At 50.3% G+C, this 25,014-nt stretch overlaps 2 protein-coding genes and 1 long non-coding RNA gene across 14 annotated transcripts; 2 read left to right on the top strand and 1 right to left on the bottom strand.

Moving 5' to 3' along the window:
- Positions 1 to 65: 65 nt before the first annotated feature.
- Positions 66 to 5,036, top strand: LOC147167809 (putative pancreatic secretory proteinase inhibitor). Of its 2 annotated transcripts, none has more exons than XM_086086057.1 (4): positions 66 to 1,433; positions 1,521 to 1,543; positions 2,335 to 2,447; positions 4,343 to 5,036. In XM_086086057.1, the coding sequence occupies exons 1-4, from the start codon at positions 1,328 to 1,330 to the stop codon at positions 4,554 to 4,556; spliced, it is 456 nt and encodes a 151-aa protein (XP_085942183.1). In that variant the 5' UTR covers positions 66 to 1,327; the 3' UTR covers positions 4,557 to 5,036. The 2 variants fall into 2 exon arrangements, with proteins under 2 accessions (XP_085942183.1, XP_085942184.1); XM_086086058.1 differs by lacking the exon at positions 4,343 to 5,036 and adding an exon at positions 2,852 to 3,072.
- Positions 2,003 to 24,923, bottom strand: LOC147167807 (uncharacterized). 3 transcript variants are annotated; one of them, XR_015096219.1, is made up of 5 exons: positions 24,798 to 24,923; positions 24,475 to 24,603; positions 8,541 to 8,680; positions 4,818 to 4,905; positions 2,003 to 3,299 (listed from the first exon to the last, which is right to left on the bottom strand). It is a non-coding gene; the product is annotated as an uncharacterized LOC147167807 (long non-coding RNA). The 3 variants fall into 3 exon arrangements; XR_015096218.1 differs by having other exon boundaries at positions 2,003 to 2,687; XR_015096217.1 differs by having other exon boundaries at positions 2,003 to 2,544.
- On the top strand, positions 5,438 to 21,986 carry arap3 (ArfGAP with RhoGAP domain, ankyrin repeat and PH domain 3). 9 transcript variants are annotated; one of them, XM_086086043.1, is made up of 36 exons: positions 5,438 to 5,613; positions 11,079 to 11,207; positions 11,288 to 12,034; positions 12,119 to 12,159; positions 12,253 to 12,338; positions 12,413 to 12,474; positions 13,914 to 14,036; positions 14,143 to 14,241; positions 14,326 to 14,395; positions 14,468 to 14,588; positions 14,657 to 14,841; positions 14,984 to 15,090; positions 15,156 to 15,355; positions 15,430 to 15,515; positions 15,609 to 15,791; positions 15,904 to 16,045; positions 16,369 to 16,473; positions 16,547 to 16,700; positions 16,776 to 16,878; positions 16,987 to 17,185; positions 17,259 to 17,322; positions 17,394 to 17,557; positions 17,627 to 17,839; positions 17,919 to 18,024; positions 18,094 to 18,241; positions 18,309 to 18,377; positions 18,461 to 18,535; positions 18,638 to 18,755; positions 18,828 to 18,956; positions 19,037 to 19,173; positions 19,249 to 19,331; positions 19,404 to 19,439; positions 19,532 to 19,595; positions 19,677 to 19,814; positions 21,238 to 21,276; positions 21,352 to 21,986. In XM_086086043.1, the coding sequence occupies exons 2-36, from the start codon at positions 11,125 to 11,127 to the stop codon at positions 21,694 to 21,696; spliced, it is 4,824 nt and encodes a 1,607-aa protein (XP_085942169.1). In that variant the 5' UTR covers positions 5,438 to 5,613; positions 11,079 to 11,124; the 3' UTR covers positions 21,697 to 21,986. The 9 variants fall into 9 exon arrangements, with proteins under 9 accessions (XP_085942169.1, XP_085942168.1, XP_085942166.1 ...); XM_086086042.1 differs by having other exon boundaries at positions 16,544 to 16,700; XM_086086040.1 differs by having other exon boundaries at positions 16,544 to 16,700; positions 18,461 to 18,547.
- Positions 24,924 to 25,014: the final 91 nt, after the last annotated feature.

Raw genomic sequence — 25,014 nt, 5'->3', positions numbered from 1 at the left:
TTCAAAATAAGAGTTTTAATCCTGGAACAAGAATTCTGATGTTTGGACTCGTTCTGATGATGGCCTGCTGCAAGTGTCAACGACTTCGTCTCCAACTTCCAGCACTTTTTCACCAGTTCAGATCAACACAACTTCAAACCGATCAAGCGTATCGATCCCCGCACCAAATCATTTGACACGTTTCAAATTTGTAACTGTTTTTTGCGCTTCAGCTTTATAATATAAGAATAATGAAACAAAGTAACGCTAATCACAAACACAAAACATTTGTGGGCGGTTTTGTTTTGAAATTTGATGTGGTGTATGTTTTTTGTGTTGGTGCGTTTTGCACTTGAGGGCCACGCCCTCAAAACGGATTGGTCAAATCAACCCCAAAAAGGTTCAATTTGACCAATCGAGCTGGTCGTTACGTGTCCGGCAGATCCTTTGGTTAAAACAACCACCCTAGAACTAATATACGTATATCGGTGTTTGGGCCAAGCGATACAAATGGATCATTCTGACATGTCAGATGGAAAGGCTGACATTTTTTCGGGAATCCCCCCAAAACGTACCACTGATTGCCACGCCCACAAAGTGGGGCGCCGCCGGTGGTCTGCATTTAAGGGAGCGGTCAGCAGCAACGAGGAATCATTTGGTGATCAGCCCCATCGATTCCCACCTGTAAGGCAAATGGCTCCCGGCCAGGGATTGAACCCACAACCTCCCACTCTCTGGGTAGACACTCTACCACTAGGCCACTGCGCCGGTTACACCGAGTGATCTATCGAGACACACGTTTCCGTTTTTAAACACTATTGTCGTAGAAATACATTTAGAATACAATCAATCGATTTGCAAGTGATCAATTAGGACTTACTTTCCATTGTAACCAATTTCATTGGTTGTTTGGCTAACCCCGAAAATTGGCGTGCCCGTACCCACCCGGAACGGTCAATGTCTGACCAATCGATCGCTTGATCGAGCCAATAGGAGCTGAACCGACTCGATTGGTCGTTGTTGTTTTTGAACAAAACCCATTTCTGGAGTGCACTGCACAAAAGGACGGATTCCAAACAAGCAGATTGATATATTCAATATATAGAATTTGATTTGAATGCCGTAATACGGCAAAACCCCCCAAATTGTAACTTGTTGACGCGACGGCCAGCCGCCGGTAACGCGCGGTCGGTCCCGTGTCGTGTTTTGTCCCAGCGGCTTGTTGTGGCGTTTTTGCGCTGACTCGGCAAAGTCTGCGAGCGGCCGGCGTTGATCCCCAGATTAGACGCGCACAAAAGCGCCGTCACAACACCAGCGCGCGCGGCGGGCCAGCCGGCCCACTATATGTATGTGTAGTGTGTACGTGACCCACATCAGCTCCGGTCCGGCGGTCGGCATGCGGCGCGCGTGGTGGCTGCTCTTCACCTGCGTGGCGCTCGTCGTCCTCCGCGCACGTGAGTTAACCTTCCGACATCCGTCCGTCCGTCCGGCGCCACCCGCCGCCATCCTCAAACACGCTCGCTCGCTCTTCTTCCTTGCAGATGCTGACGACAACTTCAGGAGGGTGAGAAAGCCGCCGGGGACATTCGTGCACCTGCACGTGCCGGGGTGTGAATATCGATTCCCCGAAAAAGCATTTTGAGCAGTTGACGTTCTCACGGTGACGTAAGCGTGTCAATCTTGACTTATTTCTATTTGGATCTCAAAATGCCAAATGGCGGCGTCAAGTCGTGTCAGAATTTGGATGGTTGAACCGTTAAACAATTAGTTAGGAGTTCAAGTTGAACTCCTAACTAAGCGTCGGCTTTCAAGTCCACCTTCCAGAAAGAAAAACAAAAAGGCTTTCGAGCGGCAGGAGCCGGCAAAGCGCACCGGCAGCCTCCAAACGGCTCGCGGCCCGAAACCGTCGTCGATCCTCACCCAAATTGATGACGACGTCGATCAAATCCCCAAATTGCAGCCACGGTTCCAACGTGTTCCGGGATTGGCCACAGGGGGAGACGTGCGCGGCATTGGCGAGGACGGAGGACGACGGTTGTGGGACGTGGAACTTTTTGTTTTTCTTGAATGAAGGACCGTTTCAATTTGTACGGACGCAAGGTCCGAGTTGGAAATTCAAGTTCCACGCACAATCAATCGCGCACAAACACACACAAAGACTGCGGTGGCATTGCAAACATTCGGAAACGAATCCCGAATCACGTGAAAGGGTTCGAACAAATCAGAACTGAGTCGTTCAGCCCAAACGTTTGCACGCGGAGCAAAAGAGTTGACAATGAGCCTTTTGGAGTTGAGAATGTCGGCGCTTGGTGACGTTTGTCTGTCTGTCTGTCTGTCTGTCTGTCTGTCTGTCAGCCCCAGTGCAGCGGCACCACCCTAACCCGAGCGTGTCCGCTCAACTACTCTCCCGTGTGCGGCAGCGACGGCGTCACGTACCCCAACGAATGCGCTCTGTGCATCCACCGACTGTGAGTCGACTTGCCGTCCGCCGCCGCTCGCCGTCCTCATTGCTCCGACATGTTCCAATTGTGTTGAATCACTTCCACTGCTATGAGGCAGGTGGCGCTGTTACAAGATTTCATTCGTTAGTCGAGCGCTCGCGTGCTCCAAACTTGCGACGACGTGATCGGAACACGCTTGCAAGCGCGATGGCCGTCTGCTTTGGAGCAAAACCTCGTCCCGAGCACGGACAACATCTCCCACGTGATCTTTTGAAAAAGTGCAAACAACAAAAATGAACAAAGTCATGACAAGTAAAAGACATTTCAAAAACAAAGCTTCCAAAAATGAATTGCAACCCTTGCAGGTCACGGCCTCCACGTGCGCGCGCGCGTGCACTTTCGGTCACGCGTGTATTTCTGTTTGTGTGCAGAGAGAAGAAGTTGGACATTGTGATCATGAAGGACGGCCCCTGCTGATGACATCATCATACCGTCGTGTGTTTTTTTCACAGACTCCGTTTGTCTGTTTTTCACGGTGTTCCTTCAAAGCAGAGCAGCGACTTTTGTCTGCCATCTTTTTCTTGTCACGGATGAATTTCAATGGGACAAATTGGTCTTGTGTGAAATAAATGATGACGTCATGTCAACCCGCTGACGTGTTGCGCTGACTTCCTGCTACGCTAACCTGTTAGTCGCATGACGAATGATGTCATCGGAGCGATCCGTAGGACGGCGCGGCACCAACGGGAACACTTTTGCTCCCCGCGAGGCGACGCGAGGCGACGCGAGCCGTCCGTGGTTGTGCTCGGGCCAAATCATCACACGCCGTCATCATCATCATGATCGTCGTCATCATCATGTCACCGTGCTGACCTTCGGCTGTCGCAGCAGCGTAGAAGAAGATCAAGGGGACGAAATGACGTCTTTTCCTTCCCGACTTGCGTTAAGCGCATAACAGAAGATTGACTACAATTTCATTTTCGTTTTTCAATTTGCAATTTCTTGAAGGAGAAACGCGAGACGGCTTGTTCTGCTCAGTGGAGACAGCGACGCTGCCTCCTAGTGGACGACGGAGGGACGAGCCTCCCTTTCAACACCTTCCTGTAAAGCACGGGTGTCAGAGAGTCCTCGAGGGCCCGAGTCCTGCATGTTGTGGAGGTTTCCCTACTCCAATGCACCTGATTCGATGATCAGGATCATTATCGGGCTCCTGCAGAGCTTGCTGATGAGCTGAAATATCAATCAGCTGTGTTGAACGTGGGAAACCGCGAAAACATGCAGAGTCAGGCCCTCGAGGACGGGACTTTAACACCACTGTCTGTAAAGTGTGTGTGAAAGTTTGTCTCCAAAGTTTGTCTCTACTATAAATGCGTCTCGACCAGTCGTGGGCAAACTCGGTCCTTGTTGTGACAGTTGTGACAAAACCAATTCAAAGGGAATTGTCCTTCCAAATTCCCGTTAGCGTTCTCATCGGCATCGGCATCGAGTGGGTCGCGGGAGGGACTTACGACGCAAGTGGCGACTGCAACGACAACGACTTCCCGCTTTTGCGTCCAAGAATCATGAGAAATGTCAACCTATGTTGTCCACTATGCGCTGCGGTCGTCAGTCGCTGATGCCACCTGGGCTTTATTTACACTTCCAGTTTTACAACGCGTGACCAGCGTGAGGTAAACAACACGAGCAGCTTCCAATCGCTATCGACAAGTCTCTTCAGCCCCCAAATTGTCCAGGATTGACCAGACATGAAATTTGGTGAAACGATAGAACCTGCTTTTGTCGTTTTGTGGGAAAATCTGCTGGTCATATAACGTTGCTGAGGTGATGCTAGCGCGATGCTAAGGCGTCCATACGGAGGCGTCCGGTCCGGTCAAGTGTGACTTCCTCACTTTGTTTGAAAGTCCGCCTCCTTATTGTCTCAGACGCTTCCTGTTTCCTGTCTGCGGTTTGCGATTGTCTTTGCCGAGGAAAGGAAAGGAGAGGAGAGGAAACTCCACCAACTCCCGAGCACCCGGCGAGGTGCTTGCTTCCTGTCCGCACTACAGCGGCGGCGGCGGCGGCAAAACTTGTTCCACTCCTCAGCATCCTCGCAATGTACACAACGACAAGTTGAGCATGAAATGTGGTGTCACCTGACACCACATTTCATCTCTGGCATTTATGCAAATCAAGACATCATGTGACCCGGCCTCATTTCAAAGTACACAAAACTCAAATCGAATGAGATCAAAAGTGACTTTAGGCAAGACAAGGCCGTTTTATTCCAATTTCAACCACAAGGACAAAACAGCATCAAGCGTCAACGCTGAACCACATTCGCAAGCAAACAAAAGTAGCTTACAAAAAGAAAAGAACGAATGATGATGTTAAAACACATGAACAGAAAACTTTACAAACCTTGATTGCACTTATGAGCTGATCAATATTTCGAGTCAGTCAGCTGAGATAGGCTCCAGCACCCCCGCGACCCGGGACAGGAGAAGTGCTGTTGAAAACGGATGGATGGATCATGAGTGGAAAAAAGGATCACGTCAGTCAAATGAGTCACATATTTTAGGACAAATGTATTGTTTTTATGTCTTCATTTGTTTGTAGAATAAACAAAATACGTACATGCTTTCTTTTATGTCTACTTTTGTCCCCGTGTGTGTATACAGTATAAAAACAGCGTCACCAAAATCAGTAAGAATGACATCAAAAAATATTAAAAAGGATCATTTAAATAATGTCACAGTAAAATAATTTAATAGTATTCATTTCATGTTTATGCCATTCAATACAAAATACATATTTAATCATAATTAATGAGTAATCTCTTCATTCCTGTGTGCAACTTTTACACAAGATTCGTTTTTTATGCTGCTTTGTGTCTTTGAAGGGCACACGTGCTGCGATTAATCATAGATGATTTGTTTGATTTGGATATTCGAACGTTGTTGTGTCAGTCCCCAACGGGAAGTCACTTTTATTTTGAAATGCCGAGACCCGGAAGTCGTGTGCATTGACGCGCCGGCTCTCCCGCAGCTGAGCGACGGGCGTGTTGTACGTCCGCGACCCAATAGAACAGGCTCAGCGCTCACAAGTTCCAGAACCACCCGAGTGGCTGTGGATCTGGTTCTGGACTACGTGCGTAGCCAGCCGGGCCAACCCGACCAAATCGGGGAGGAGGAGGAGGAGCTCGAGCACGAGTCAAGTGAGTGTCCGCTCCGGGTCAAGTTGTTTGAGTCGCGGTCCGGTCCGGTTCTGTTTTGTTCTGGAAACGAACGCACATGCCGTTTGCTGTGGACCTGTTTGACAGGTTGACTTTTACTCCCGGTTTTGCTGGCCTGTCTGCTTGTACCGGTTCTAGTCGTTGTGCTGATCTGACCGCTTCTGCTTGTTGTGCCGCTTTTCCTGCTCGGACTGGTTCTACTTGTTCTGCTCTTTTTTCTTTCCTTTTTTTTTGATTGATTCTGAAGTCTGAGAATTGAAACCCAGAGCTCCTGTCGTGCAGAAAGCACTTGTAGTCCGCTTGTCCAGGTTTTCACATCCTTCCTGGTGCTCAAGTTGTGCTGAAATTCTGAACTAGCGCACGTTTTCTTGCAAGTTGGACCGAGCGATTACTTTCTCGGACGTTCTCTTGTTGTGTAGCAGCAGGCAAGCAACCATCATCAAAGTCAAACAAACACATAACGGGAGCGCTCACCGTGGCACCGTAATGGCCAACATTCAAACACAGTCCCCCAAAATACTTTCACATTTGGATTAAAAAAAAAATCTTTAATTTAGAAGTTCAAAAAAAAAAAGCCAAAATAAATGTTTGTAAACAAAAAGCTGAAATAAAATGTTGCGTATGGACAAGCTGGATTGAACATCATGCTTCAAATGTGATTGTTTCACGTACCACTAGAGGGAGCCTGCGTCGACCAGACTTTGACCGTCATCTTTATTATTTTTATTATTATTTTTCTTACTGGATGACTTGTGGTTTGCTTGCTGGTCAGCCTAAAAAAAAAGTTGAAGACAAGTGATCTCTCCATCCTTTTTTTGGTAAGTCGCGGGCATGCTGGGGCCTATCCCGGAGGCGGGCGACGCCCTAAACTGGTCGCTAGCCAATCGCAGAGCACAAACAGACAAACAAGCTTTCACACTCACAAACAATTGAGTCTTCAAGCCAGCGTGGATGTTTTTTGGAATGCTGGAGGAAACCGGAGAACGCCACACAGGAAGGCCGGAGCGGAAATTTGAACCCGCGACCTCTGCACTATGAGGAAGCATCATGTGCATCAGATGGACATGCTCAAAAGTCCACGGTGCAACGTTAACTACTGGCCACTTCATCCATGCCCCATTCTTTTTTGCCTTTGTATCAGTGGCTGGTTTCGGCAGACTTCACAAGTACCCGATACTTTGAAATAAGGCTGTTACCTGCTATCGCTACTCGTCCGTTCTCATTTCAAGCGTCTTGTACAAAAGTGTGCCTTTGTCTTTGCTGCATTGTGTGGCCCATACACGTGTTTTTCCAGGTTTAACTACCATTGTGGGGACCGACTTAAAATTGTAGGGACATTTTGGTGGTCCCCACAAGTTCAGAGCTCTTTTTGAGGGTCAAGACTTGCTTTTAGACTTCAGGTTTGAGTTGGGCTATGGTTGAGGTTAGGGTAAGAAATGGGGGTAGGCAATAATTTTTGATGGTTAGGGTTAAGAGGAGGGGCTAGGAAATGCATTATGTCAATGAGATGGTCCCACGATGATACAAAGACAAGTGTGTGTGTGTTGGTGAAGGAAAAGAAGGTGTTCTGGTCTTCTTTTAGGACGTCCCACAATTCCTTGCAGGCCATCGCCATTGAACCCCCCCCCCCCCCCCCCACACACACACACACCAAGTAGGAGGATGTTGCTGCAAGGCGTCATGTTCCCGTTGAGAACTTCCTGTTGTGATGTGACGGCCACGTCCTGTTGAAGGCGTTTTTCCTCTGGGCGCTTCCTTCCCACGGGCTGCGTGCGCGACAACTCACGTGACGTCCATCGCATCATCGTGCGGGGTGACGTCATCGCCAGTGAGGCAACACCTTGATCAAATTTGAAAACGCTGTCCGCTACGTTCCATCACGTGACTTCAGCAGCGCTCATGTGACAGCTCGTGCCTCCAGCGGCGAGCTGAAACACCGGTTCCAATTGGAAGCCATGGCCACGCCCCTCTTTGCAGGAATACGCCTCCTGCAAATTTGGCCTTGTGCTTTTTTTAGCGTGCGCCTTGTGGACGGAAATCTTCCGGCGTCTTCATCAAGTTTTCGTGGGACGTCTTAGCCGACGCAACGCGCGCACACACTTGCGCATTATACGCGTGTAGGAAGTTTGCGTGTGTTGACTTCCTGCCGAGTCATGTGACCTGTTGTGCTGCGAGCGGCGGTGTTTGTCAGGCGTCGCCACGGCAACATGTTTGGCCGGTGGTAAAACGTGAGCGTGAGGAACAAACGAGGCTCGGATGGTCCCGTTGCTGCCGTCCGGTCGCTCGGGACACAACAGACACCAAGAGAACAGAACTCCTTTTGTCTGGGACGGTGCCCCCCCCCCCCCCACCCCCTCCCGTCCTCGTCAGCTCGACACACATGCGGACTGACAACACCTCGCTTGTGCGTGCGTGCAACAATAGCGGTTTTGTGCAAGTCTGCATGAAGTCACCGTCCATTGCAATCAAGCAAACACGGAGGGTTTAGAAGCGACGCACACGTTTTCATCACTTGCTGCTACGCTAACAAGTTAGCGAGAAGTTGCGCTGGCTTCCACACTTCCTCCACACTTTTCAAAAGTGAGCAATTTAACACTGGGAGCGAGTACATTTTTAACTGACTAAGTAGAGTTAAATGAAGATGACAGCAGTCGACGCGTAACTCCTCTCCGACACAAATGTTTTCACTTTACGTGCAGTCGATATTCGGGTTCATGTCAGAATTCCGGTTTCTGAAACAATCGAGGTAACAAGTTGAGAGTTGCTCCCGTTTACATGCTCATTTGTGCTGGATGGGAATAACCCGTTTGGACCGCGACGCGCTGACCGGTCGCCATGACGTAAATAACGTCATTTCCGCGTATAACTTACTAACGTTCAATAAAAGACATGATATTTTTGTCACTCACCACGTTGAATTGTCCATTTTTCGTCCTCGCTCCAGATGTGTGCTTCTTTACTGCAAGCGGCTCGAGTCTATCCGGTGGGTCACACGCCAGAAGCACCGACTCGTATTCTTGTATAACAGGCACAAACTGCCGTTTTCACCCTAGACACACAAAATAGTGTGAAAACGCAGCAGAGAAATCAATGTAAACGAAGAAAAGAAGAAAATAACGAGCATGCGCACAGCGAAAAACGTTGCCCCGATCGATCAAAGTATTCCGAATGCGTATTAATGCGCAAGAATTCCGGTTACGAAAGGAGTAAGGCAGGGCTCTTATTCCCGAATAAGAGCATATTCGGGTTATTGCGCATGTTTACAAGGCCTTTCAAAACTCAAATATTGCCAATATTCGTGTTTTAAAAGGGTTGTTGCCTGCATGTCGACGTGTGTTGCCGGTGGGTGAAGGATCTGATCCCCAAGTGATCCAAGGTCAGCGGCGCCATCTTGGCCACCACGGCTTTTCAATGTGATCAAAATGGCATCCTCGTTTATTTCACCGCGAGCAATAAGTCCAACGTTGTCATCTTGAACGCGACGAGTTGCGAACACTTGTTTTGAAGAGAGCAATTCAAGCAGGGTCCCACGGTCTGCCAGTCATAAGCAAGCAGGAGGAGCAAAATGGCGCCCATTGGTCTCCCTCAAACGGGAAACGTGCCAGTGCAAAGGTGGAGTTAATCGAACGTGAGCTGAATTTTTAACACATCAGATTTTGCTGCGCACAAACTTGCTTGCTTGTTGCTTTCAGCCACGAAGCGCTCCGTTAAGCCGTTACAAGACCTTTCCACGTCGCGGCGCTGTATCAATCACATTGACTTGGGTTCTTGCTCATGCTAACTTGCGAGCAGTATATTTTGCGAGTCACTTCCTGCTACGCTAACATGTTAGCAACGTGTTTTGGCCAACATTGGAGACGTATTTTAGCGATGGTGAAGTCAGGCGCTTCCCGGCATGCTTGTAAAAAGAGGGTGAGACCAAAACAACGTTGACAATCCAATCAAACCGAGAGTGTTGGAAGAAAAATATGTTATTCCTAGTAATTGAAACTTTGGTTACTAAAATGGCGGAGTGTTTATTTGCTCAAGGTCTTGCAGTACTGCCCCTTGCTCATGTCTGCCGATACGCACTTGGAAAATGTTCAAAGTTGGTGCTGTGAGATGGAAGAGCAAAGGAACATTTCAGCAACGTTGCTTCTTTGATAAGTTTGAAGGTTGCCAGTGGGCGCGAGCTGTGGCCGACAGCAGCACTTGAATGAATGTGCTTTGTTAGCGCTTGTGGAAATAAAGCAACCGGAGGACGTTACAATATTTTGGTCCCGCCTGCAATTGCGAACATATCCTGGTCGGTCCTCACTCCTTGCGACGTTCAAGTGCTCCTTATTTTTTCTGCTCTGCTGACATGTTAGCAACATGTTGTTGACCTTTTCCTGCTACGCTGACATGCTACTTGCATGTTAGCAACACAACATGTCCGTGTTTGTGTAACTTCCTGCTTTCTCCGTTGTCATTTCCTGACAGGCTAACACGTAATGGGCTCTGCACACGGGAGGCGACATCGCTCGCTCTCAATTCATTTCCTACGGAAGCATGGCGACAAGGCCAAAATCGCCTTCTCCCATCCCCTTCGGCAACACGCGACATTCGTGCGTGTGAAAAATCGCGCACGTACACCTCGTAGGTCCGCAACGCCACACTAGAAAGTGGAAACAAGTTCAACGTTTGGAGCCGTCGCTTCAAATCGTCAGCGACGGTTTCAATAATGAGTCGATGAACGCAGGGCATGCTACACGCGGGCTATCCAGCAATAAAGATGAGATCATTTTAGCAGCCATTTTGCCAAAAATGAATACATTCATTAAAAACGATACTTCACGCAATGATTTCCGTGACGTCAACAAAAAGGCCAGTGCATGAGAGCTTGTTAGTAGTACAGGGTTATAATTTGTCCGGTTCGTTTTCTTTACCGTTTTTGTAAAAGTTAATAATAATAAGTTGCTAATAATAATAATAAATTATATAGGAAATGTATGGATCTTCATACTGGAATTACGTACTGTAGTGAACCGTTTGTGTTTACAGTGAAAATGTTTAGATTCCCTCCAATTTAATAGACAATCAAATCTGTTGTAACAAAAGAGCGACGTCTGCTGCCGCCGTCGCGACTGCTTATCGCGTCCCGTGTGTTGAACACCTGGCCAGGCGAGGAGGTACGTATTTCGCTGTCGCTAGTCGCCTCCCGTGGGCGGAGCCCTTGAAACAGTGGTTTTTCAACCCTGGTCCTCAAGAACCCCAATCCAGCCAGTTGTCCATGTCTCCCACAGCCAACACAGGTGTTGGAAATGATCAGCTAATCAGCATGCTCTGCATGAAGCCTGATAATGATCCTCAGCTGTGTTAGTTGAGAGTGACATGGAAAACAGACTGGATAGGGGTACTCGAGGACAGCAGTTAACCACTGATGCAAGATTCATGGTTATTGTTGTTTTTTTCCCGTGCTGAAAAAGGTCCTGGTGGCCGATGGGTCGGCGTGACTGGTAATGGCGTCAGGAGATGGCGCTAGCAATGGTCGTCATGGGGACGCTGGAAGCTAACACGGCGGTGGAAACGCTTCTGGCCGCCATCCACCTGGAGAGGTTAGAGGTCACTCACCGCAGATCCCAACGCGGGGGCTGTTCCGCAATCATTCAGGCAGTCGTTGTCTTGTTCTGCTCAGGTACCACGCTTCCTTCCAGAGGGCTGGCCTCCTATTGGCCGCCGACGTGCTCCACTTGGATCAAGACGCACTGGTCAGCCTGGGAATCACGGCCACCGGACATCGCAAACGGATCCTGAGACTTCTGTCGTACGTCCAGAGGCGGCTAGCTCAGACGGCCAATCAGAGAGCGGCGGCTGAACGTCGCCATTCGGTAACGGACCTGCCGTCATCTTCGTCGCCGCCAACTCCCTGCGGCTTGGAAGTGTCGAGGAACAGTTCGGCTCCAGACCTGGCCGTCATGCTGAAGCCGGTTCCCAAACCCAGAACCGTTTTCAACCGGCGCCGCACCGCGCCGGTTCACTTCCACCCCCCTGCGCCTGACATGGTTCCGTCACTGCACAGGAGGCTTTCCCAGGAGTCCGTTTGCTTCCCGCTTTTAGACGGCATCAGCTCGACGCAGATGCCCGGCCGGGGGGACGAGGCGGTGCCCGTCAACAGCTCGGACGTTTCCTTGCCGCCCGTCCCCCCGAGGGTCGCCCGTCATGTTCCGTTGCCTTCTTCTGCCGTACAAGCGCACTTTGACCAAGCGCTCGCTGCTTCCTGTTCACCTTGGTCTTCTGGTTGCCATGACGATGGCAGGATGTCCGGGTCCCTGCAGTGGTCCGGCAGGATGGAGATGATCTCCAATGACATCTATTGGGGCACTGCGGCCTCCGCCCCTCCAACGCCTCCTCGACAAGCAGCCGACAGGAACCAGAGAAACAGGTTTGGACAAGCCATCAGTCAGCCAATAAATCAAGCTTATTGATGTGATGGTCATTATTGATTCCCTTTGCATCCTGGTGGCAGTGGCGGCGCTTCGAGCAACAACTCGTCAGGATCAGCTAGAGGTGAGAGTGGCCACGCCCCTCGCGCAGGATGAGGTCACTGTCATCATGTGATGTCATCATGTTGACGCTGCAGCTCCATGCTTGTGTTCACAGATGACCCCCTCGACCTTGACGAGGTCATCAGTCCCTACTGTGAAAGCCTTTTCCAAAGAGGCGGAGTCAGCACGCTCACCACAGAGGTGAGAACGCCACACCGCCATTTTTGATGGCAGCATCCACAAGCGGTTTTTGCTTTGTTTGTTTTTGCACTCAGATTGACGCCAGACGAGACGGGGACACAAAGAGGCGGGAAGGGGAATCCGCTGAGGATCATGGGTAAATCAAGCGACGAGAAGGTGTCACGTGACCCCTTAAGGTCTACACGCCAAGCCGCCGTCGGGCAGTCTCTCTACTCTACTGATCTGAATATATGACTGGATAGCCCATACACAAGCCATTGAAGTCACAGGGCGGCCATCTTGCTCCTCCCATCTCACGAGCAGACTACTCTATAAACTATTCGGTATACATACAGATGATGTATACACACACACACACACACACACACACACACACACACACACACACACACACACAGCTCGTAAGCAGTTAGCATAAGACCGGGTGGGTAGGGTGGTTACTATTTTTAAAGTAAAGTAAAAAAAAATAAAAACAATTAAGTGTGTTGCTTTGAAGACCCCCTTTTTCTTTCATCACTCAGTTTCTTAGAACCCAATATTAAATTTCCTGTAAACATCATTAAGGATATAATTTATACATGTATTTAAGGCAAGTTGTAAAATGTCTGAAGTCCTCTTTCTGTGTAACAAATTTAAAACATGATAAAATCATACTTTTTCTACTAAGTTCCGTCTCAAATGTTCTCCAATTCCGATACTGTAAATCTATAAGATCGTATGCTCAGAAAAGTTTCTGGGGAGGAGCAATATGGCGGCCTACCGACTTCAAAAGTCTTGGCCTATCGGCTATCCAGTCATATATTCAGACCAGTGCTCTACTCGGAATCAGTGCACGAGAAGTGATGAAAGGAAATAAACGCTAAAAGCTACGGCAGCAAAGTCGCAGCGACAACAAAAAAAGACAACGGGTGCATCTCCTCCTTCCGGATTTCAGGGCGTTCTCATTCATGAGCTGCAGTTGCACTTGGAGGTCTCAGATTGGCATTTCTCACTCGTCCCAACGCTTGAGACACTGCATTCATGACTTCCTCCATGTTCCAATGCTGTTTACACTCTGAAATCACGTCGCCACGTCAGCGCTCTCCAATAGAACCATTTTCTATTTGAGGCTGCCGCACAGGACCGCTTTCCACGAGGGCGTCCGTCCTCGCGCCTTCGTATCATGTACACAACGGATGGCTGGACTGTGTGTTACTAAGTGCAGTGTGAAAAGGCCTTATTTTCTACTCATTTTGCACCTACATTTCATTTGGACGGATGCGCGAAGACCAAATCATCAGCACGAGTGAGGAGAGTCCGTCCGACCTCGTACAGAAAATTTGTGTCCATCGAGTGACGAAAGCTGGCAGGACATGAAGAGTTCCGCCGATAGGATGGGGAGGCTTTAACTTGTCACGCATGCGCTGAAGCTACGTACTAGTTGCCACCGGGGCGGAGTTGTTGCGCTGTGTCCACCGTCACATTCATGGCCCCGACGTGCCGGTCGGCCGCGTGAGCATCAGCTCGGCGTGTCCGGACCTTGAGGATGCGTGACAGCGTGCAGGTCCGAGTGTGCCTTAATTCTCCCGCTTGCAGCTCCCTGCGGCCTCCGGATGGCGACGAGGACCAGACCATCTCGCCGTACGCCAGCTACACCTCCCTTAACGACAGGGCCACGCCCATCATCAGCGGATGGCTGGACAAACTCTCGCCACAGGGGTGCGTTTCATTTCGCTACCTGCTCACGACAAGTGACTTAATGCAGCGGGGGATGTTGAACACGTGTGTGTGTGTGTGTGTGTGTGTGTGTGTGTGTGCGCCTCAGACTTGAAAGTTCAGCACACACTCTTCGTGTGCGCATCATCATTTTGCTGCTGTCCTGTGTGTCCTCATCTTCGTCCTTCTCCTCTTCCTTCTTGACTGGGTGTGTGTGTGTGTTTCCTCTCTTTTCACTTTCTGCAAATTTGTTGTGCTTTCTTGATGATGCCGAATTTGCACTTGATTCTAGGAACTACGTTTTCCAGAAGCGCTTTGTCAAGTTTGACGGAAAAAATCTCATGTATTTTGGAAACGAAAAGGTACGGTTTGAGTCCATGTGGACTGCGTCACCATCTTCATCGTCATCATCGTCATCTTGGTCTCACTTGCAGGACGCGTACCCTAAAGGAGTTGTCCCATTGGCTGCCATCCAGATGGCCCGCCCCTCCAAAGACAACAAATTTGAAATAGTGACCAGCCAGCGGATCTTTGTTTTTAAGGCTGATAATGAAGGTACGCACACACACACACATATGGAAGAAAAGTGATTGATTGCTGACATTGATGCGTGTGCGTGCCAGCGCTGAGGCGGCGTTGGGTGTCCACGCTGCAGGACCACGTGGGAGACCAGCAGGTGTTTGGGCGGCGCTGGTTAGGTCCCGGGCCTCACTGTCAGAAACACGGCTTCCTGGAGCTAAAAGGAACCAAGTCCAAAGTTTACGTGGCCATCAACACTGAGCAGATTTGGCTCCACAAAAGCCAGCAGGTGACGGCAATGCCTCACACCGCGGGCCGCACGGAACCTCAATACGGTTCCCAATACGGTTCCCAATACGTTTCCTCACGCAATTTGCCGTTGCTTTCCTAGCGTACGTGTGTGATCTCTCACTCTTCTTGGACACTTTCAGTCTTTTCGAACCGGGATCGGCATCACGGTGATCGAGGCCCGCGGTGCCACCATCCGAGATGGCAAACACAAGAGTTTTGAGCTCATCACTCCCTACAGAACCTTCAGGTGCCGTATTTGTCACCTTTGCTGTTCTGTTGCCACGGCGACCTCATCGTCAGACGCCTCTCCAGCTTCACGGCCGACTCTGACCCGGAGAAGCGGGACTGGATGGAGGCGCTGCAGGAGGCCATCGCCGAGACCCTGTCGGATTACGAGGTGGCCGAGAAGATCTGGTCCAACCGCTCCAACCGCACATGTGCCGACTGCCGGGCCGTCAACCCCGACTGGGCTTCCATCAACTTGTGTGTGGTCATCTGCAAGAACTGCGCCGGTACGCCCGCATGAGCTGCCTGCATGGTAGCATTGTTGACTTTCCTCATGATGTCATTCAATTGGTCAGTGCAGGTCAGCACAGAGGTCTGGGCACTATGGTTTCCAAAGTCCAGAGTCTAAAACTGGACACCAGCGTGTGGAGCAATCAGATCGTGCAGGTGAGACCTGAATCGACTCCAAACCCCCCCCCGCCCAAAAAAAACCCACAGGTGATGAGCTTTAATTGCTCTTTATTTGCGTTCACGTGGCAGCTCTTCATCATGCTGGGCAACGACCGTGCTAACGAGTTCTGGGCGGCCCGCTTGTCCCAGTCGGACGAGCTGGATTGTGACGCGTCGCCGAGTCAGCGGCGGGAGTTCATCAATCAGAAATACAGAGAAGGCCGCTTCCGAATGGACCATCCCGCTTTCAGCAGCCAGGAGCAACTACTCAAGGTAGACGCGATAAGAGCAAGTTCTGATCATCATAAGCTATGAAGAGCAAACTCGCATCCTGGAACCGCAACGATTTGTTTGAACTGTATGTTGGTGTTTATGACACCTGCAGGTCTTGTGCTCTGCCGTCTCTGAACACACACTCCTCAAAACTGTCACTCATATCTTCGCTGAGGCCAGATCCAATCACCTGACCGCCACCGCTCACGGGCAACAACCAAGCAGAGAGCTACTGGATCGCTACCCAACCTCGGGTCAGAACCGCCGCTCTTTCTCTCGTGACTTTATAACCAGATACAATGACTGCAAAATATTTCAGTGGTGGGCAGCATCAGCAGTCAAATGTTTGGAACAGGATGTAAATTTGGCCTCTGGCAGCGTTCAGGTTTTGGTCGTTGAGGTCGTTCCAAGGTGGTGTTTGTATATTTCTTTTGATTGTCTGTCGGTCAGTCTGAGGTGTCCCCCTCCTCTCGGCCCAAGCCAGCAAGAATTGGCTACCCGACTCGCCCAAGCCCCAACGAGGACAAGCAATAATAAGAATACGGACGATGGAATTTTCTGTGATCTGCTCCTGCAGATGCCGGCGTCTACGATGAGATCATGAAGACGGTCCTTCATTCGGGCTTCCTCTTCAGGGCTACTTGCGCCAGCAAGGGGACACTGTCCCGCCGATCTCGAGAAGGTTGTAGTCTTACACAACGTGTTCCTTTGCAGCTATTTGTTTGCTTCACCTCCTGTCCTCTGAACCGCAGCAGACTTCCAGAAGTTCTGGTGCTCAGTGGATCAGTCGCTTCTCTTCTACCAGTCGGAGCGATCGGCGGAGACGTGCATGGAGATAAGCCTGAAGGACGTAGTGTGTTTGGGAGTCAGCCGACCCGACACGTCCAACAACAACGGCTTTGTGGACAGGTGACGTGTGTGACACTCGGCACCGCCTTGTATAGGAGCGAAACCGGCAATCATCTGAGCGTTTTTGCCGCTTAGGTTCCGGTACACCTTTGAGTTGTACTTGACCACGGACAAAATCTATCAGTTCGGTGTGGAATCAGCTGAGGTTTTGCACACCTGGACCAGTGCCATCGGGAAGGTTTGATGCTTTTCTTGACCGGTTCATGCTGCATCTCATAGTTTCAGTCCAATCACCATGTTCAGCTCACTAGTGTTCTTAAGCCGCCGGGTCGCGTTTGCTCCTCAGGCCGCGACGCCGCTCAGCTGTCACTGCCTGCTGACTCGGAAGTTTGAGCGCATTGGCCGCCTGCGGTACAGAGCCATGTTGGACCCTCAGCAGTGGAAGGAGGCCTACTTTGTCCTGCAGAAGTCCAACCTCTTCATCTGTCCGCAAAACGACGGCGCCGCAGAAGACATCGTCAATCTGAAGCGTTTGCAGGAGCTGAGTCAGTGTCAAGTCGAGGAAAGGCTTGTGGAGACCACATCCGGCTTCTGTCCGACTGACTGTTTGTTTTGAAGGTGTCGCTTCGGAAAGCCAGAACCAGGAGAAGAAAGAAATTCTAGTTTTGGTGGAGAAGGGGAGGTGAGTGGTCCTTGGCTTCAGCTGGTTCTCTTTCAGCTGTTGTCAATGGTCTCATGTTGCCGTTGCGTCAGGACGTTCCACCTGCAGGGCGTCGGCCGCACCGACTTCAGCTTGTGGTACTCGGACATCCAGCGGGCCGGCGGCGGGAAGGGAAACGCTCTGCGAGAGCAGCAGCTGAGCCGGAACGACATCCCCATTATTGTGGACAGCTGCATCGCCTTCATCACGCAGTACGGTGAGTACGCTGGCGGCTCTCGGGTCTCTCCTCCCAAAACATCTCCAACTGTCGCGTGGAGGTCCGCAGGTCTGGGCCACGAGGGGATCTATCGCAAGAACGGAGCCAAGTCTCGAATCAAACTGCTCATGGAGCAGTTCCGGACAGACGCTCGCAACGTCAAACTGCGCATCGGAGACCACTTCATCGAGGATGTGACGGACGTCCTCAAGCGCTTCTTCAGGGAGATCGATGACCCCGTCTTCATGGCCGACCTGCACCCGCTGTGGCAGGAGGCCGCTCGTGAGTCAACTTCCTGCCCCGGTGTGCGTGGGCTGAAATGCCAGCGCTGGCAAACAATTCTCCGCTGTTCACCCTTCAGGAATCCAACTGAAAGGTTCCAGGTTAGACCGCTACAAGGAGATCATTCGAACGCTTCCACGAGTCAACAGGATGACTCTGGCTGCGCTCGTTAGCCACCTCTATCGGTGAGTTCTGGTTGGCTCGGCATGGCATCCTGTGGGTGTCACCTGATCATGACTGATTGCTCCCGTCAGAGTCCAGAAATGTGCCGACCTCAACCAGATGTGCACCAAGAACCTTTCGCTGCTCTTCGCACCCAGCCTCTTCCAAACGGACGGCAAAGGACAACATGAAGTGAAGATCGTCGAAGATCTCATCGACAACTACTTGGATGTTTTTGATGTGAGAAAGACTTTGTGAATCCGCTTTCAAAGCGTCCAACTGATTGTACTTGCTATTTCCCTGCCAGATCGACGAGGAGCACCAGAATCAAATGGAGTTGGAGATTAGTCTCATCACCTCTTGGAAGGACACTCAAGTAACTCGCACAAATTGCTTATCAGGGTTACTGGAGTCAGTCTTGAAGTGGGAGGAGTCAATGTGCCGGTTGTGTGTGATCAGTTGTCTCAGGCGGGAGATCTAATCATCGAGGTCTACCTGGAGGTGAAGACGCCGGACAGCTGCGTCACCCTTAAAGTAACACATACTGTGCGCGCACGCGCACGCACACACACACATACACACTGCTGCTGCTCGTCACCATGGTAACAGTCTTCAGCCCTTCTTTGCCCCCCCAAGGTGTCGCCCAGTATGGGTGCTGAGGAGCTGACCAATCAGGTTCTCTATATGAGGAACATCCCCCCTGGTGACAAAGATGTCTGGATGACGTTTGAGGTCATTGAGGACGGACAGCTAGGTGCGTCCACCGCAACGCACCAACATACATGGCCGCACACACGTCTTAGGCGTTTGGTTTGTGCATCCACAGAGCGGCCATTGCATCCCAAAGAGAAAGTTCTGGAGCAGGCGCTGCAATGGTGCAAGATGGCCGACCCCAGCTCCGCCTACCTTGTGGTGAAAAGGGTCCCTAAACGTGACGGCATTGACATCCTTACTTGTAGGTCAAGCGCACCTCATCACGCACGCACACACAGACGTGAAAGGAGCATGGCAATGATCTGGGTCTGTGACCTTTAGCCTACAAGAGTGACCGGATGAAGGTCGGCGTCCTGAGGTGTCGCGAGGAGCCCCCCAAACTGCTTCAGGGAAATAAATTCCAAGAGAGAAGCTTCCAGATCAAGAACAACAAACTACTGTTGCTCAAAGACAAGAAGGTACTGACGGGGACTTATTGTGACCGAGGGTCTTTTGAATGAGACAACATGTTGCTGCTTGTTTTTGGCCCTCAGAGTTTCAAAGCGGAGAAGGAGTGGTCGCTGAAGACCATGAAGGTCTACATGGGGGTCCGCAGAAAACTCAAAGCGCCAACAAGGTGACCACCACACGCACACACACCGCTGTTGTCTTTGCGCTAATCTTGGCTAACGTGCGATTGCGGTGATAGGTGGGGCTTCACCGTGATGTCACACAAACATCAGCTGTAAGTGCCACAAGCGCATGTTTAGCGTGGGACTATCTTTAGCGGCTGATGAATATGTGGGCGTGGGCGTGTGCGTGTGCGCGTGCGCGCAGGTTCCTGTGTTGCTCGAGCGAGGCCGACTTGTGGGACTGGGTGAGCAGTTTCCTCAAAGCTCAGGTCAGTGTTACCCACTTCTGTTGCCGTGACAATGGGATGCCGCTCCCACTTCATGACCTCTGTCGCACGTGCGTTGGGCAGAACGACGAGCCTGGTCCGCCCGTCCTCCGCCGTCACTCGTCGTCCGATATCGCCAAGCAGAAGTTTGGCACGATGCCGCTGGTGCCCATCCGAGGAGACGACAGCAACCACGGCATGCTGTCGGCCAATCAGACGCTGGTAAGTGAGCGCTGCGCTTCCGGCTGATTCACGCCGTCGTCCGCAGAGGCGATTCTGGGCTCTTTTGGGGCCCCCCCCCTCGAATCATTTTTGACATGTAGCATTTTATTTGTGTCATCATTTTCCCCCACTTCTTTCTTTCTTTTCTCCCTCCCAGCTGAATAGCTTGTCTTGATTCATTTACACAATTTGCAGGGAAAGAAATGCAACACATCATTGACCACTATACTGTAGTGAGCCACTAGATGGCGCCCAAGCAGCTGCCTGACTTGCCATGTGACAAGAATGACCTCTGGAAGGTCGTCCACACGGCTTGGAGCTTTTTCATCCCGTTTTCTGCTTGGAATTTGTGTCCGCCAAACTAACTCCTTTCAGGGGTTGACCCCTTTTTCTTTGGCAATCGTTTGCATGACTTTTCAAAGCAAAAAAATGGACACATTTGAAAAGAAACAAAGCATGTAAAACATTGCATCATCATCTTGGATGAAGCATTCACCTTCCCGCCGTCACACACAAACAACAAAGTGCTTTGGCGCTCCTGACTTCCCTAATCCGTGTATTCATGTTGTGAAACCACAAGAAGAAAAGCACAAATATTAAGTGAAAAAAGTCTCACATGCAATCAGAATTTTGGTTGATGCCACAAAGGAGGTCAACGAGTGGCACGTTTGCAACGAGGAATGGAAACTTGAAAATTTGCCAACAAAATGTCGTTTCATAAGCGAGTGTTTTCTTAAAGGAACTGGAATCTTGTCAAACACGCACAAACAACTTGATCAGGACGACAACGTTACAGCACGCATGCCGTCTGCCGTTTTGTCTTGGACGCTTCTACGAACCATAACGAGCGGAAGGCTGCATTTTCTCACGCCAGCCATTTACCGAATACCGAATGTCTTGACCACGCCCACCCACATGGGGGCCGGCTCTGCTTGCCCATGTGACAATGGGTGGTTTCAACTCGATCGTAAGATACTGAGTCAGGGAAAAAGTCGCAGCCACACGACAAGTCACCCGCTCAGTGGCCTAGTGGTAGAGTGTCCGCCCTGAGACTGGGAGGTTGTGGGTTCAATCCCTGGCCGAGTCATTCCAAAGACTATAAAAATGGGACCCGTTGCCGCCCTGCTTGACACTCAGCATCAAAAGGATTGGAATTGGGGCGGGGGGGTTAGATCACCAAATGATTTCTGACTGCGGCCCCTGCTGCTGCTCACCGCTCCCTCAGGTGGCTCAAATGCGGAGAACGAATTTCGGCCCACTTAGGTGGGTGTGACAATGGTACTTAAACTTTCACTTAACTAACTTGTTCTTCTGCGTTAGTTACTGGTTCAGTAACCGTTGAACTAGTCCACATGCGACTTTGAACTCCTTCACTCTGCTTTCAAGCTCTTGACTGCAAATGTTGGCTGTTTCCTGTCCACAGAGGAAGCTTCACGACCGCAGGACGCTCTCCATGTACTTTGTGAGTCTCTCCTCGTCGTCGCTCAGCGTCCGCCCTTGAAAGCGGTCAGACTGACTGCTGTGCTTGCGTCTGCAGCCTATGAAGGCCCATCAGGACAGCGCGGAGGAGCGTTCCGGGTCGCCCGAGCCGCTCTACGAGGAGGTGGGCGACTTTGGCCTGCAGGTGCTCGAATCCCTGCAGAGCAGCTTCCTGGCCGGCGGTGGCGGCGAGGACGATGACGCGCGGGAGCCCCGAGTGGCGCCGGAGGTCCGGCCGCTTCCGGCCTCTCTCGGCGTCACCGACGCGCAGCTGCCGTCGCGTCCGCAGGCCGGCTGCACGCCGTCTCAAGAGCTCCTGCTACAGGAAATGACCTCTGCCTTCGTCAGGAAAGCGCAGCAAGAGGAGGAGGAGGAGCAGCGGGACGAAGAGGCCTTTAATTGACAGCAGACAAATATCATCTGCTTGTGATGGCAGGAGGAGGCCTGCAGGAGGCATTGCTGCACTGTTAATGTCAGCACCATTGCTAGAGAGAGTTTGGCCAAGTCTGACATATGGACGCCATCTTGTTACCCTGCTGAAACAGAGTTGGCCAAACTCTCTCTATCAACGGAGCTGGTTAATGTACACTATGACCTGTGAGCGCACACACACTTTTCATGTGCACTGTTTTGGATGAAGGCGGTAGCCACAGTTGCGGAATTGTGTAATAAAAGTTGTGAATGTCGGCACAAGTTGTCCTTTAGCTCTCGAATGATTTTCTGGTTGTCGTGGCAACGGTAGTTGTGATCAATTCAATGAAGGCTCCATTTTTTTCCCTTGACAGGCTGTAGTGGTCAGAGTGAGCAGCAGATGGCAGCACAAGCACAACAGCAACCCAACCAATCAGATGCACACGCACACCCAGCAAGAAGTTTGTGTTGGCGGCAAACATTTTCTGGCGATTGCGCTCAATAGGCAAACTTGCTATGCTTCATTTGTGTCCTCACAACTTCCCTGTTGTCCGCTTGGTGCTTGTCGAAGTCAAGGGCACACGGAAACGGGCTCGCAAGGTACGAGGTCACGTGGTGCGGGTCGGACACCTGGCACTGATGACATGTTTGCCCTCATGTGACCCCCCCCAAAATTAAAGAAAAGCAGACCCACAACAGGTAAACTGAAACCACTCAAGTCTGCCGCTAAGTGTCTAAATGCCCTGAGGTGGCGCGCACAGCTGTTGCGTGTGCGCGTGTGTATGTGCCTGCACGGCACGCCGTTGACGATGCGATCCAATTCCAACATGACATCAATTCACTTGCAATTCCACATTGGCCCCGATCAATCATGTGCTACAATCGACGATGACGATTGGCGTTCCACTTGATCTTCTTACGAGGACAAACAACCATCGACAGCGTTTGAGAGAATCCTCAGGTTGACCTTGCTGTGTCACACGAGGGCTCTTGTTGTGCATGTGTGTTGGTGGGGGGGGGGGGGGGGGGAGTCCTCACATGAAATCCTCCATTGTGCTCTAGTATGCGGTGACCTCTGACCTCTGCTGAAGCTGCGAATTGTCCTCGTCTTCTTTTTCTTCTTCAACTTTGACTTCACTTTGCCAAACATGTCATCTCGCGCACGCGCTCGCGCACGCGCACGCGCCCCTTTGTGATGTGGACCTGGCTGGACGTCTGCATGCTCTCGTCGGTCATACACACAAACGGACACACACACTTGTTACTATCGTGCATGCGTGCATGTTGTCGTCCATCTCTGTGCAGATGTCTCTCTCTTTAATTTGCGTAGAAAGCAACAATCAACCCCATCTGGCCCCATTTTACTTCCCCCTGAAAAATCACCTCGCCCCCCCCCCCCCCCCTCACTAAATCTCCTCACTAAGCCACACACACACACAGCGCGAGAGCTGCCATGCAGAACGGTGTGTGTGTGTGTCAGGGGATTGAAAGGCAATCAAAAAGCTATAGAAGAGTGCTTTGCTTTGCTTTGCCGTGCACAGACACAATTGAGGGCCGACGGGGGGGGCGGTGAGGGACCCCCCCTTCCCAGCTCAGTGTTTGGGGGCCGCGGGGTCCCGTCGGCACACTAAAAGAAAGCCGAGACAGCACAGATGGGTTTTTTGCCACAACAGATCATCGCTGACGATCGATTATTGATTATGGATTAACGACGCTGGATTTCAGCACATCATCTTTGGCCTGTGAATCGGTTGCGTTTTGGTGGCTGATCAGCGATTACCAAAGAAAAAGAAATGTCACCAAGGTAATCAATCAGTCTGCTCTCGTGGAGGACGGCAGAAATCCCAGAAGACTTTTTTGGTGAGAGGCTGACATTGGGACCATTCATTTGCCTCTCATACATAAAATTGTTTACGCTGAAGAAAAATATCAACTCTTGTTTTGGTTCCCATTTTGGGTGAGCTGGACTCCAAAAAATGTCGACCTACACAAAAGGCCTCAAATGTTGTTGACAAACAGGGTCGGGGAATCCAGCAGGTCCAAGTGGTCCAAAGCCTGCCACAGTTTGGCTTTAGCCACAGGTGCGTCTTCTCAAGTGGCGAACAAAGCACATGTGGCGAAAGCCAAACTCGTTCGGGATTTGAACGACCCGGACCTGCTGCGTTAACCGACCCCGTTGACAAATGTGTGTCGGTGAGCGTCCCGCATGGAGATGCTGATGTGACAACCATCTCATGTAGCTGTGGTAATAATGGGCCTGGTAGTACGACGAGCCCGCTCCTGGGTACTTTTACAACTCACTCAATGCACTTGAAACAGGAGATACAATAAAAGAACAATCTTAAATTTGACGTCATTATGATTTTGGTAGTGCCGCCACTTAGCAGGGAAGTTATCAACCGCAATATTATTTACCCACTATGAATAATTAAAGTAACTTATAAATTTTACTTAGGTCAATGTACAACTTAAAAAGAATACACAAACACAGTAAATGCAATCGCAAACAGCTTGAAGTATATAGTAAATATATATATTAAACACAACAAATAAATGATCAAGGTTTTAGTGTTCCACATTTCAAATATCGTCCTCCAAAAATTTCCATCCAGTTGTCGTTGCTCAGGTGCGTAGTGACGTTACAAAATAAAAATAATCATCATAATAATTTAATGAAATTAAATTAAAGAAAGAAAGAAGGAAATGGTCCCTTCACTTGCAAAACAGTCATAAAAGAATGGCAATGTGCATTGTTTGGGATGGTACTCACAAATCCATATTTCAAGGCAGCCGATGAAAGCACTTCCTTGGGAACGAACGAACCCAGCTAGCTGAAGCCGAAGCATCTGATGACTTGAAATTCACAGCAGGCGGGTCCAAAGTCAGCTTCCCTGGTCCACTGTTCATCAAAAGTCTCTCTTTAATTTTAAAATATGTCCAAACCTCCATACTTTATGTCAAAAGACAAAACTATAATAACTCTGCTAGCTTTAGCATTAGCATGCTACGTCACTAACCGCAATTAGCATTTTAGAATGTCTGCACAAACATTTTGTCAGAGCACAATGAAAATGACTAATATGAAGTACTCACTCGCGTTACAAACAGTCCAACAACGAAAGCGAATCGACTTGTGGTTCGCCACATTTGCGTCCTTCACTGTTCAGCTCACACGAGCGAACGAGCGAACGACGAATGGTTGCTCTCTCAAACGTTCCATTATGACCACGCCCATCACTACCTAATTGGACCTCATAGGTACATCATCCAATGAGAATACAGAAATAAAAGATTGGCAGGTACAAGTTAG

Source organism: Leptonotus elevatus, chromosome 10, assembly GCF_054856555.1.
Source record: "Leptonotus elevatus isolate MCC_2025b chromosome 10, RoL_Lele_1.0, whole genome shotgun sequence".
Taxonomy (NCBI): domain Eukaryota; kingdom Metazoa; phylum Chordata; class Actinopteri; order Syngnathiformes; family Syngnathidae; genus Leptonotus; species Leptonotus elevatus.
This window is presented reverse-complemented; position numbering and strand designations above follow the sequence as displayed.

Excerpts from the sequence above, each read along its gene's own strand:
- LOC147167809 (XM_086086057.1), top strand. The coding sequence starts at position 1,328 with ATGTGTAGTGTGTACGTGACCCACATCAGCTCCGGTCCGGCGGTCGGC. Across the intron at positions 1,434-1,520 it reads GCTCGTCGTCCTCCGCGCAC|ATGCTGACGACAACTTCAGG; the intron begins GTGAGTTAACCT and ends TCTTCCTTGCAG. Across the intron at positions 2,448-4,342 it reads GCTCTGTGCATCCACCGACT|ACGCTTCCTGTTTCCTGTCT; the intron begins GTGAGTCGACTT and ends TTATTGTCTCAG.
- arap3 (XM_086086037.1), top strand. The coding sequence starts at position 11,125 with ATGGCGCTAGCAATGGTCGTCATGGGGACGCTGGAAGCTAACACGGCG. Across the intron at positions 14,242-14,325 it reads TCCTCTTCCTTCTTGACTGG|GAACTACGTTTTCCAGAAGC; the intron begins GTGTGTGTGTGT and ends ACTTGATTCTAG. Across the intron at positions 15,091-15,155 it reads ACTCCCTACAGAACCTTCAG|CTTCACGGCCGACTCTGACC; the intron begins GTGCCGTATTTG and ends ACGCCTCTCCAG.